Source organism: Mercenaria mercenaria, chromosome 2 (genome assembly GCF_021730395.1).
Source record: "Mercenaria mercenaria strain notata chromosome 2, MADL_Memer_1, whole genome shotgun sequence".
NCBI classification, from domain to species: Eukaryota; Metazoa; Mollusca; class Bivalvia; order Venerida; family Veneridae; genus Mercenaria; species Mercenaria mercenaria.
This window is the reverse complement of record NC_069362.1, coordinates 99,887,157-99,899,823: the sequence shown is the minus strand read 5'-3', so window position 1 is coordinate 99,899,823 and position 12,667 is coordinate 99,887,157. Positions and strand designations below refer to the sequence as shown.

At 36.5% G+C, this 12,667-nt stretch overlaps 1 protein-coding gene across 1 annotated transcript; it reads left to right on the top strand.

The window, feature by feature from the left end:
- Positions 1-253: 253 nt before the first annotated feature.
- Positions 254-11,361, top strand: LOC123562928 (uncharacterized). Its single transcript, XM_045355510.2, has 8 exons — positions 254-409; positions 1,201-1,638; positions 3,586-3,759; positions 4,608-4,805; positions 5,437-5,632; positions 7,175-7,413; positions 9,769-9,835; positions 11,148-11,361. The coding sequence occupies exons 1-7, from the start codon at positions 364-366 to the stop codon at positions 9,831-9,833; spliced, it is 1,356 nt and encodes a 451-aa protein (XP_045211445.2). The 5' UTR covers positions 254-363; the 3' UTR covers positions 9,834-9,835; positions 11,148-11,361.
- Positions 11,362-12,667: the final 1,306 nt, after the last annotated feature.

The window sequence follows — 12,667 nt, the reverse complement described above, 5'->3', positions numbered from 1 at the left end:
ACGTCTGGACTCCCTAGCAATATTTATGCGCTGTATACTATGGCATGACTGAAAAAAAAAAACATGCAACCTAAGGATTAAGAATAATACTTAATATCTTGAAATCAGATTAAAATTGAACATTTTAACAATATATATGTCTATCAGGTGAACACTTACATAACTGACAAGATAGTTTTTTGTTTATTTTCCGTGTGTTCGGCTACTCAATGAAAATTGAATTTTGCCCTTCATGAAAAATAAATTTCGGTATCAGGGCCTCAGTTTTGCAAATTATATATAAGGAAAGTAGAACAGACTTGCTTCATATTGAAAGATCCCTTCACAGAGGATTATTACAGATCTCGTTGACAAGTGGGCAACATGAAGACTTTGTTTGTTCTATTGCTTTTAGCTGTGGTATGCAAAGGTATGTGAATATTTTTATTATTCCCAGATAAATGTAAAGAAATACGTAATAAACTTTCAAATTTTGTCAGATAGTGTCCCTTCAAACGGGTAGGCAGACTGATATGTCAATGTGTTGTTCTTTAGATATGTATGCAACTTTTTATGTAGAAAAATGCTCACTCATTCAAATTTCACTGTCAATTATTACATGCCTCCTTATATAAGCAAATGGAGTTTATGTATATATACAAGTAGACGTACAATTAATGAGGTCGACTATAGTAGGGAGATGTTCTTAAAACGACAATAAGCTAATTGGTTCCCCAGCTATGATTAATTTGGCGAAGTTGTAGGATATGTGCGGAGACTAAGGTTGCACTAGAACATAATCCAGGAACACTGATCAGCTGTTTAGGTAAACTAACAGAGCTATACATTACATACATCAGTGTTTAATCATAATGTACATTTTCGTAATTTTGAAGCTTAAAACAACATAATTTGAGCCGCGCCATGGGAAAACCAACATAGTGGCTTTGCGACCAGCATGGATCCAGACCAGCCTGCGCATCCGCGCAGTCTGGTCAGGATCCATGCTATTCGCTTTCAGAGCCTATTGGAATTAGAGAAACTGTTAGCGAACAGCATGGTTCCTGACCAGACTGCGCGGATGCACAGGCTGGTCTGGATCTTTGCTGGTCGCAAAGCCACTATGTTGGTTTTCTCATGGCACGGCTTATTTGTGTTTTTAATTGATATGCCGTGTCTGTAGAGATAGAGGTATATAATATTTAATTTTTTCTTTCATAGGAAACCACTTGAAGGTGCGTCAATTAATTGATATGTTGAGAGCACAAGAGGCAGAAGAATACAGGAGACACGAAATTACAGCAGGCAAAAGACATGAAGTTACCGCCGGAGTCAAAAGACATGAACTTACCTCCGAAGCCAAAAGACATGAAGTTACCGACGCCGCTAAGAGACATGAGTTTACTGCCGAAGCCAAAAGACATGGTTATACTACAGCAGCCAAAAGACACAAGTTTACCGCCGCAGCCAAAAGACAAGGCTTTACTTTGAACTTACCCACTTCGACTCCAAGAGCATACACGCATGACACGGTTGTAGACGAGTTCACGGGCTTTCAGGAGGCTTTTTTATTTCCAGGAAGTCATTATCTCATCGATATGATCCGGAAACACTGCGAATCTGGAATGGGTCTCAAAATGGCGATTGAGGATATAAAAGGTATACGCATGTTACAGTATAATTTGTTGACGTTATTAGGTATTGACATTTTAATCCCCTTATTTTCAAATATTTACATTCATTATTTATATGGAAAGAAAAAAGGCGTTTATTTTCGTATAAACAACATTGATGCAATGATATAAAGGATGGTTCTTTCAGCGAGATTTGGCAATATTCCGCACAATATGACGTCCTTCACAAAAATGAACAAAATGGCGTCGTACGAAAATGGACACCAAACAGAACATAAAAATGTACCTAATTTTTTTTTCTGACGGTAACGATCAAAATTGAATCGACACAGCTATAATTTTTCACTGAATTTAACGATATTTTAAATAAAAATGACAGGAACTGTATTTTTATTGGAAGGCGAGTTACAATTGACTGTGGACATTTCTATTCAAAGACCGATATCCTGACATTTATTTTGACTTTCTGATACCAGTGGAAAGCAAACCATTTATTTTTTTAACAAGCCTCTGTAAAAATGTAAATATTAGAAATGAATCTTGTTTTTGAGCGTTTATGTAGGGATAACGCATGTTTTTTTTCTGTGTTAATTCATCTGCAGAGTTAGGAAGGACTGGTTGGTGCCCGATTCCGGCAAGGACCATCCCGAGTGATTCTGAAGATGTTACAACACGAAACGGACATGCGCTAACGGTATTCTAGCATAAAACGTGTAAAAACTAATAAATGAATATTTTGTTCCTCAGCGACATTAGATTTCCATGAAATGCACGAGAATATCTGCGTTGTTTTATCACATTGACGTCATTTTCTTTTATATTATACATTTTAAGACCGTAATACGTTTACGCTTTGCCACGGAACGCGCATATATAAATGTTTTAACAGTACTTGAGTACAAGCGCGAGAACGAACGTTTACTCTACGTTTAAAACATCCCCAAAAAGTGACAAGAAAAGCAGTTTTATGCTAGAATACTCATATAATTTCTTGCAAATCATCGCCAGCACGATTCGTGGATTTGTAAGAAGTTCCAATGTGGTTTATGCCCGTATAATTCACAAAAAGTAGCATCCATTTCTTAAAAGATTACAACACATCCTGTCAAACAATCTTCATTGTTTGTTCAAAGGACTGCTTTCTGTTAATTAATTATAAAAAATGTTTACAAACAATAAATAAGTAGATGTGTATGTTTTGTGTTAAGGTTCTTAAACAATAAGTGATGTGTCACCATGATAAGGTCGTGATTTGTCTGCTGAGATTGATATCAACCTTTAGCCTGCTAAATTTCTAAAATGGACATGTCCATCATTCAGTTTGGGCAATGCCATTTATTATTCGAAGGGGTGTTCACTGAAAATTTACTGGCTGAATAGCGAACAGTGCAGACCCTGATCAGCCGGCTGATCTTGGTCTGCATTGGTCGCAAAGGCAGCATCACTTCCCGCCTAATCAATATGTATAAAGAGTGGCAACATCTTCAGTAACCTTTCATTCTATTTTTTTCCAGAGTTTCCTCTTTACTTCGTGTTTAAATGTTTTAACTATAAAAGTTAAATGCGTTCCTTTGAAGGTGTAATTAATGTAGGTCATTTCATATTAGCTGTTTTAAAAAAAGGCACAAATGTTCTCTTTTCTGTGAAACATGTAAAGCATATTACTCAGTAAGTTGCCTGAAATGGAATTGTTCAAAATCTGTGAAGGTATCCTCAGTTTACACCTTATGTGCGCCAGAAACCATACCACAAGTCGCAAGGGTTAAACAATTGTCGCCAATATTTTAGGTCAGGTTAAGTGCATTTAATATAAGATTTCCATATAATATCGCTTCGTAGTGTTTAGAACATTTCGTACGAAAATCATTTTTACTTCTGCACTGTTTTGTATTGATAGCTATTTTCATGCACGTGCATTACTCTGAGATTTCATCCAAAACATAACTGTATTAAGTACCGTGTTCAATTTCAGATAATTTTGAAATTCCCGATTGTGAACTAAAGGACCTGGGAAAAGTGTTCGGGCTGTTGCAATGGGTTCAAGACCCAGACAGTGTCGCACTACTGGTTACCAGAATGCTGATCAAACCAGTGTTGAAGGAAAGAATGAAATGCCCTGCCACCATCCTTGATATGGGATTCATCAGTAAGTCTTAAACAATTTGAGGATGTGTTATGTTGAATTCTTTTATTTTTACTTTGAATTTATGCTAACTGTTTGCTAAAGATCTCAGTCTACGTTTTTATATTTGCTACACAAGTTGGAGTATATTATGGAGATAGACACTTGGTTAATCAATCATATGACTATAACACACGTATGGTGATTTTTCTTGATCGCTTTTCAAGTGGAGACTAATGTTATACGTAATTTCAATTTTCTGGTAAAATTTCAGTTTTTGTGCTGCTTATGTTAAAATTAGGTGTTACCTGGTTTAAAACGAGTGTTGCAACCTGTCGCAGAATGCGACCTTGATATTGACCAATTTCAAAATAAATCAACCAAACGGATGCTGGAGATCTGAAACTCGTTTCTAATATAACTTTTACACAGATGCTGGGGATCTGAAACTCGTTTCCAATATAACTTTTACACAGATGCTAGAGATCGATGCTGGAGATCTGAAACTCGTTTCCAATATAACTTTTACACAGATGCTGGAGATCGATGCTGGAGATCTGAAACTCGTTTCCAATATAACTTTTATACAGATGCTGAAACTCGTTTCCAATATAACTTTTACACGGATGCTGGAGATCTGAAACTCGTTTCCAATATAAATTTTACACAGATACTAGAGATCGATGCTGGAGATCTGAAACTCGTTTCCAATATAACTTTTACACAGATGCTGAAACCCGTTTCCAATATAACTTTTACACGGATGCTTGAGTCCTGAAACTAGTTTCCAATATAACTTTTACACAGATGCTGAAGATCTGAAACTTTTCTCCAATAAAACCTTTACGATTGATCTTTTGATGCGATTTCAGAATTGCTGTTAGCTAAGAAGCAAGAGTTCGTGGCGAACGATGACGAAGCACTTTACACTTTTTTCAAAAACATGGCGCCACTGGTTGACCCAGCACTAGAACCATTGGCGGGCGACGTTGCTACAATGAGCGTACTCGAGTTTCACGGAAGTATTTTCAACGAGACAATGGAGTTCTTGTGGAAATATGGATTAAAAGGTAAGGTGACACTATTTGCCTACTGATATTCAGCGGAACGTTGAAGGCGCGTCCCTCTAGAATTGTGCCAATTTACTGTACTTCCCATTTGTAAGTAATTCTGAATAGATAGAATCTATGCAGCTTTCATCTATTTAAATATTCTTGTTATCTGTAATGTATAAATAATAGTTATTTGTTGTATTAGGCATGTAGAAGATGTGACATAGAATACATGTAGAAGGAATTTGTCTTTACTGAAAGTTTACTTGCTAAAATATCGATTCAAATAGTAAATATTTATCCGTTCCTACATTGTGTTGCGCATCTTGAGTCGTGATATAGAACATGATTATTTCTAAACTCAATTTTGTAAATTTGCTGTTAATGAAAGGGGCATATGGAAGTTACAGCAGTGCTTTTAAATTGATAATTATAGTAATATAGTTGAAATCTCTACGATAACTCCTTTACTTGGCGATAAAATGACTTTACGGACTCGACCATCACAGTGACTGACAAACCCACTACCAACAGGGTCCGAACTTCGTGATAGGGTTCTGCAACCTTTGACACTGTGCGTCAGTAAAAACCAGAATTTCGGTTATTATACTTAAAAGATCTTACGCCCGTATTTCCTGTTCATTTTCAGATTTAGCCTATGCAAGTCACTCCATTTATCATGAACTGCAGAGATATTTCCGCTCTATCCAAGACGGCAATCACTTCCTAGCTAATGGAATGGCATTGAAAATGCGTATAGAAAGCGCTTTGTCTGGAGTCCGGTGTCCCTCTTCCTCCGAGGTTGTAGAATATCACAAAACGGAAATGCAGAGATTCAAGGATGTGTGAGTATCTAACAAAAATTAAGACGAATTTATCGTATTCCTGTTGTGCTGAATTAAAAATGAAGTTTAGTCTTTGTGAATCATACGTGTTTGATACTGTGAGCTGAATGTAATAAATACACTTAGTATTTCGTTATGCACCTCTGCCTGTTTTATCCCAACATCATACCTCATTATAGTGAAACAAGACTTTTGAGGAAACTGTCCATTAAACTTTGTTCATAATTTTCAAACATGCCATCGTTTATTTCTATTAACTTTCTTTAAGTCGTGAATACAAACGATAAATGAAAGGATGCAAGACTGGTCCTCTGTCAAACCTGGCTGTACGAAAGAGCATGCGTATACATGTTTAATGTTCTTCACCTCAGATCCTTGTGTAGAAGTGAATTACATACCGAAAACAAATTTCGTAAATCCAGGAATACGGGTCAACCCTATTGAATACTTTGTTAATATTTTTGTAGATCCTAGCAGGAGGGTTATTGTTTGAACTGTCCGTCCGTCACACTAGCTTACGCACTCAACTCATTCAGTTTTCATCTTACTCAAATGAGACTTGGTATGCATCACCATCATCATGAAGTTGACATACGCACACTATACATTTTTTTCCATCTATGTTCTGCTGTTTTGGCTTTATAATAGCACAACTTCATTTCTACCTTGTGCATCAACTCGTGTCACGATCAAAATGAAATGAAACTTGTTATACATTATCAACATGTAGTGGATATATGCATTTTATGGGAGGTCCAGGTTCAAGTATTATTTTTGAGTTATACCCCTTTTATGGAATTTGTTATATTAAACTGTATCTGTACCTTGTGCGCTCAATTCACTTTACAGTTTCCATCCAGTTCAAATTGAACTTTGCATCATCAACATAAAGTTGATATGTGCATATTGTCCGATAATTTTTTTCTTGAGTTAGTCCCTTTTTGGGCTTTATAATACTAATGAGCATTTGTGTCATACAGTGTTGTGTCATTATTCTTACTTTATAATTTTCACGGGGGCCCCCGTGGCCGAGTGGTTAAGGTCGGACTTCAAATCACTCGTCCCTCATCGATGTGGGTTCGAGCTTCACTCGGGGTGTTGAATTCTTCATGTGAGGAAGCCATCCAGCTGGCTTACGGAAGGTTGGTGGTGCTACCAAGGTGCCCGCTCGTGATGAAATAATGCACGGAGGGGCACCTAGGGTCTTCATCCACAATCAAAACTAGAAAGTCGCCATATGACCTATAATTGTGTTGGCGCAACGTTAAACCTAACAATAAATAAATAAAATTATAATTTTCAAATGTTTATTACACAGCGAGGGATACATTTTTTAACTCCTGGATTCGTGGAATGTGTAATATTGAGTTAAAACCGTGGAAAAGTCAAGAAATAATTTTTGATTGCAAGATCAAACATTTTTCACTCAGGAACACCAGGTTTTCCGTATATGCCACTAGTGAAACTATTGTATGTGATGGTGTCACGGCGAAAGGTATTTTGATCTTTCTTTAAAACAATCTAATATCCACTATCTTCCAGATTTGCTTTGATGGAGACCGAGAACATTTGTTTGAAGGTAACTGCTTTCCTTTCCAAATACATCCACACGGCTATCCCAGGGTACCAGCCAGACTTCGAAAATAACGCACCGTTAGATGATGTGTGTGCCGGGATTAAGTTGGTCATTGACGGCATTGTCCAAGAATTTTCCGAATACGAGTACTTCCTGTATTCAATGGACATAACTGAATTTAAAGCGATGACTGGAAATGTGTTTAGTAAGTTTGTCTTTCCTAATCAACGTTTGTATATTTTGAATCAAAGAATTTATAGTCTACTACTAGCTTCCAATTTGGCCATTTAGGGATGATGATTGGGCACTTAGATTTAGCCCCGTCTGTCCGTCCGTCCAACATTTATATTGCACATAGATTACAAGTATATCAAGCAGTATATTTGGCATAAAGTTATCGGACATTAAATATCTATAGGATTGTTATTCATCAAATCAAGGTTTGCGCTTAGAGTTTGTTTGGGATTTCAGTAAGACCAGACTTATGGCTCTTGGCGTAGTAAAAATATACATACTAAACGTATGTCTTGCATATCTCAAAATGTGTTTGACCTACAGTCATGGGACTTCAAGGAATCTTATTCAGTATGTGTAGATCTGCATATTTGGCTTTCGTTTGGATTTCATTAAGGAATGCTAGAGTTATGGTCGAATAAAACATATGTATAGAGAGCATGAAAGTTTGTATCAATTGTATCTCAAGTTTACACAACTTCATCTGCAAACTTATTCAGTCATTTTCTTTTCAGTATAGTTTTAAAAGTTTTAAAGATGGTTATTATTCTAAGTATGGTCTAACTCAACTTAATCTTTTAAGAAAAGTTCATACTGCTATATTAATTTAATAATATATTTAGACATTAAACACATTGCCTTAACCTTATATATGTCACTGTCAATTTGTAACGAGATGCCTATTTCCCATTTTAGCTCGACTATTCGAAGAATAGTCTAGCTATTCTACTCACCCTGGCGTCGGCGTCACACCTTGGTTAAAGTTTTGCATGCAAGTACATATGCCTATCATTTAAAGGCATATAGCTTTGAAACTTGTTTTTTCTTTTTCTAGGTCAATTACCAACCTCACTGGGCCAAGTCCCATAACTCTGACATGTATTTTGAGCAAATTATGCCCCATTTTGGACTTAAAAACTTCTGGTTAAAGTTTTGCATGCAAGTTACTATCTCCAAAACTAATGCAGATACTGGATTTAAACTCTATAGATAATTTAACATTTAGGGTAATATTTTCCTGCTTCTGGGACAATAATTCGAATAGTCGAGCATTGGCTGTCTTACGGCTAGCTCTTGTTTTCATGCAAATCATGTATAATTACCATCATGGAAATACAAAAGAATACAGTTATTTTGTGTAGCTTCTTTAAAAACAAAGTCCTGTCCCTCTGTTGACTCCAAAGCATGTTTTGCCGAACGGTTTACATGTAAGCTGGTCTCTAAGTAACTACTGCTAAGCGGGAAAGGATTGAAACTTAATACACAATGCGCATGTTCCGTAACTCTGAATTGCTTTTTAGCTCGACTATTCATAGAATAGTGAGCTATTGGACTCGCCCATGCGTCGGCGTCGGCGTCGGCGTCGGCGTCCGCGTCCCGATTTTGGTTAAGGTTTTGTATGTAAGCTGGTAACTCAGTAACCACTTGTGGGAATGGATTGAAACTTCACACACTTATTCACTGTGATGAACTGATCTACATTGCACAGGTTCCATAACTCTATTTTGCTTTTTTACAAAATTATGCCCCTTTTTCGACTTAGAAATTTTTGGTTAAGGTTTTGTATGTAAGCTGGTATCTCAGTACTTACTAATGGGAATGGATTGAAACTTCACATACTTCTTCACTGTCATGATCTGACATGCACTAAGCAGGTCCCATAACTCTACTCTCTTTTTTTTCAAAATTATGCCCCTTTTTCGACTTAGCAGTTTTTGGTTAAGTTTTTGTATGTAAGCTGGTATCTCAGTATCCACAAATTGGAAAGGATTGAAACTTCACACACTTGTTCACTGTCATGATATGACCTGCAGTACAGAGGTTCAATACCTCTACTTTGCATTTTACAAAATTATGTCCCTTTTTCAACTTTTGTATTCATTCAGTTGACAAGGCTGTTGAATAGTCGAGCGTTGCTGTCCTCCGACAGCTCTTGTTCGTTAAGTTATCCCTCTTTTTGACTTTCAAGTTTCAAGCTTTAGCCGGCTAGCGGCAAGTCATTCTGCCTTTCCGACCAGTGCAGACCAAGATCAGCCTGCACATCCGTGCAGTCTGATCATGGTCTGCACTGTTCGCTATTCAGTCAGTAAATTTTCAGTGAACACCCCTTCAAATGATAAATGGTATTGCCCAAATTGAAAGACCAGTCCATTATAGAAATTAAGCAGGGTAAGGGTTAAGCATTTCTCATTCAGCATGTTCTCGGACTCTTCCTTACGAGAAGTTATGGAGCTTCAAAATGACAAGCTTGGCTGCCGGCGATTTCAATTTGTATACCCAACTACCTTTAGATACCCTTGAACTATTTCATATTTTTGCTTTACAGCGGACACTGAATGGGCTGTGCTGGAAGAGGCTCTCCATAGACTTGATTTTGCAAGGATACCTTGAAGGTAATTAAATGTGTTTTTTATTTTTGTAAAAATGAAATTTGACAGCACTCTGTATGCTTAACTTAAGTTAAGATTAACGTTAAGATCTAATGCACCAAATGATACTTTTTAGCTCGACTTTACGAAGTATATGGGGAGTTATCCTACTCGACCCGGCGTCGGCGTCGGCGTCCGTTCCGCGTCCAAACCTTGGTTAAAGTTTTGGTGCACTTCCCATTATCCCTGTACTTACTTGATGGAGCTGCTTCAAACTTAAAATATTATTCACCATCAACATCTAGATCATATGGCACAAGGGCCATAACTCTCGAACCAATATTTCATGAACTATCCCCCATTTTGACTTAAAATTTCGGGTTTAAGTTTTGGTGCTCTTTCATTCTATCTCAGTTATAAGTAAATGGCTTTAATTCAAACTTAGAATATTTGTTCTATGTCACCACCTACATCATGCGACACAAGGTACATAACTCCGACACCAATTCTTCATGAATTATGCCCCTTTTTACTTAAAATTTCATGTTAAAGTTTTGATGCACTTTCACTCTATCTCTGTCATAACCAAATGAATTTGATTCAAACTTAAGATAATTGTTCCATTTCACCGCCCACGTCATATGAACATCATCATCATTTCCATCATCATCATTATCATTATCAAATGACAAAATGTCTGTAACTCTTGTGTATATTTCATGAATTAATGTCCCATGTACCCTTAGCTTTTCAGTTTAGTTTTGATGTTTTTTTACCTTATCTTTGTTTTTACTAAATTCAGACTTAAAATGGTTGTTTCGCATCATCACTCATATCATATGACACAATGTCCATAACTCTGGCAGCAATATGTTATGACTTATGCGTTCTCTTTGCTTAGAATTTAAGGCTAGTGTTTTGATGCACTTTTGCTCTATTTCGGTTATTGCTAAATAAATTTGATTCAGACTTAAAATAGTTATTCCACATTAGTAGCCACATCACATGACAAATGGTGCATTACTCTTGTAGAAAGTTTCCATGAATTATGGCCCTTTTATACTTAGTTAATGTTTTGATACACATTATCTCTATCTCTATCATTTATACCAAATACATTTGAAACTGTACACTATCTTCATTCATAACTGGGGTCATTAAATACTCCGGTGGTAGCTCCGCACCATCGCACCTTCAACCAGTGAAAACATTCTTATAATCTTTTTTATTTGGCCCCTAGAGAAAAGAACCGGCGCGAAAACAGCTTTTTAGCTATAAGGATTATGTTGCTGAGCACAGAAAAAGAGCATTATTATATTTAGAATTTCTGTTTCAGGATAGATGGACTATTTCGTGGCGTTTCAAACAGACATTCGCAGTGCTTCAGACGTTTTCTTCTAGAGACTGTACAGAGAGATTATGATTATGATAGTTTATGATAATGTTATGACTGATATAAGTTTGAAGACTGCCTTTATTTATTAATAGTTATTTATTTATATACATATATGTAATACATTATACAAACGAAAGTAAAGTTTTGAAGTTAAGACTGTTTTTGCTTATTATATGATATTACAGTCTATTGATCACAATATGCTAAATAGTTTTCCCTATATATTCTATATAAAACTGACCTTTTTTAAAGAGCTGCCAAACATAGCTAGACCCATTTCAGAGAACAAATCCTTACCTCATTTTAAAGAGTTATGATACAACTAATATAAAATGAAGAGAAAAGTAGGGGTCATGTATTTTCTAAGAGATTTCTATGGTCACATTTGCTTACTGTAAACTGACATCAAAATCACACTGCTGTGATCTGGAAGTACTACTCGTACTAAAATTGAGCTTGACTTCACCAAATACAACCTGCTCTCCCATTTTTCCTACCAAAATGTCAAAAATACACCCACAATGAAATTTAAACAGAAACTAGCTTCAATTTAGACCTATGTTGCCATGCCAGGTGAAAAATTAGTGTTCAAATATCTGACAGCCATTACGCGACTAGACCAGGTGGCTCCCACGCTGGTTCCTTTATAGAGTAGTTAGGCATATTGAAGATATGTCCGCTTCGTTTGTACGGAATCAATCAAACATGCTTCCTGAAGACTTTACACGCGTCTTTAGTATTTGGAAAGACCGTGTGATGTCCCCACCCCCCAACAGTAAAGTTGGGATGATCGGTATAAATAAAACAAACCAGGCAATATATGGGGTAATAGCTTATCTCTAGTGATGAAGTGGAGTATGTTTTTATGTGAACATTACTATAAGCATAGGTGGGACCCCATGGCCGAGTGGTTAGTCGCTGACTTTAATATTCCTCTGCCTCTCATGGCTGTGGGCTCAAAACCTTGGTTGTAAAATTCTATGCAGGGATATACACTTCTTTTAGTCTTTTAGCGGAAGTTTGGAACCGAGTTTTGGAGCGAAAAAAAAACCCACCAAAAACCAAATAACTTACGTTCAAAGAAATATTAACACAGACTTACAGGATGAATGATTTTACCAAATACATGTGTAACTATGAGGAAAAGGAACAGATTTGTTACTTCTTGAACTCTGGGGTGGTAAAGCATCGTTTTGACTTATTAGAATAACAGTAAATCTCCGAGTCAGCAATTCACCCGATTATCATCTAAGGACGCATTACTCTCTACGGGGTTGGGAGAGGGTCTTATAGCACTTTTGATATTCTGTATTTAGAGCCGCCATACCCTTTTTATGTACCTTTGATTATTTGTACATGTCTTTGCTTTTATTTATCCACACAGCATTTAGTAAAAATTCTGTTTCTCCCTAAAAACATTTTACCAAGTTGATTTTGTTTAATTCTAGGGAAAAGACTAT

Bases quoted from the DNA above. Each gene is read 5' to 3' on its own strand.
- LOC123562928 (XM_045355510.2), top strand. From the start codon at position 364: ATGAAGACTTTGTTTGTTCTATTGCTTTTAGCTGTGGTATGCAAAG. The intron at 410-1,200 runs GTATGTGAATAT...TTTCTTTCATAG, and splicing joins TTTAGCTGTGGTATGCAAAG to GAAACCACTTGAAGGTGCGT. The intron at 3,760-4,607 runs GTAAGTCTTAAA...ATGCGATTTCAG, and splicing joins CCTTGATATGGGATTCATCA to AATTGCTGTTAGCTAAGAAG.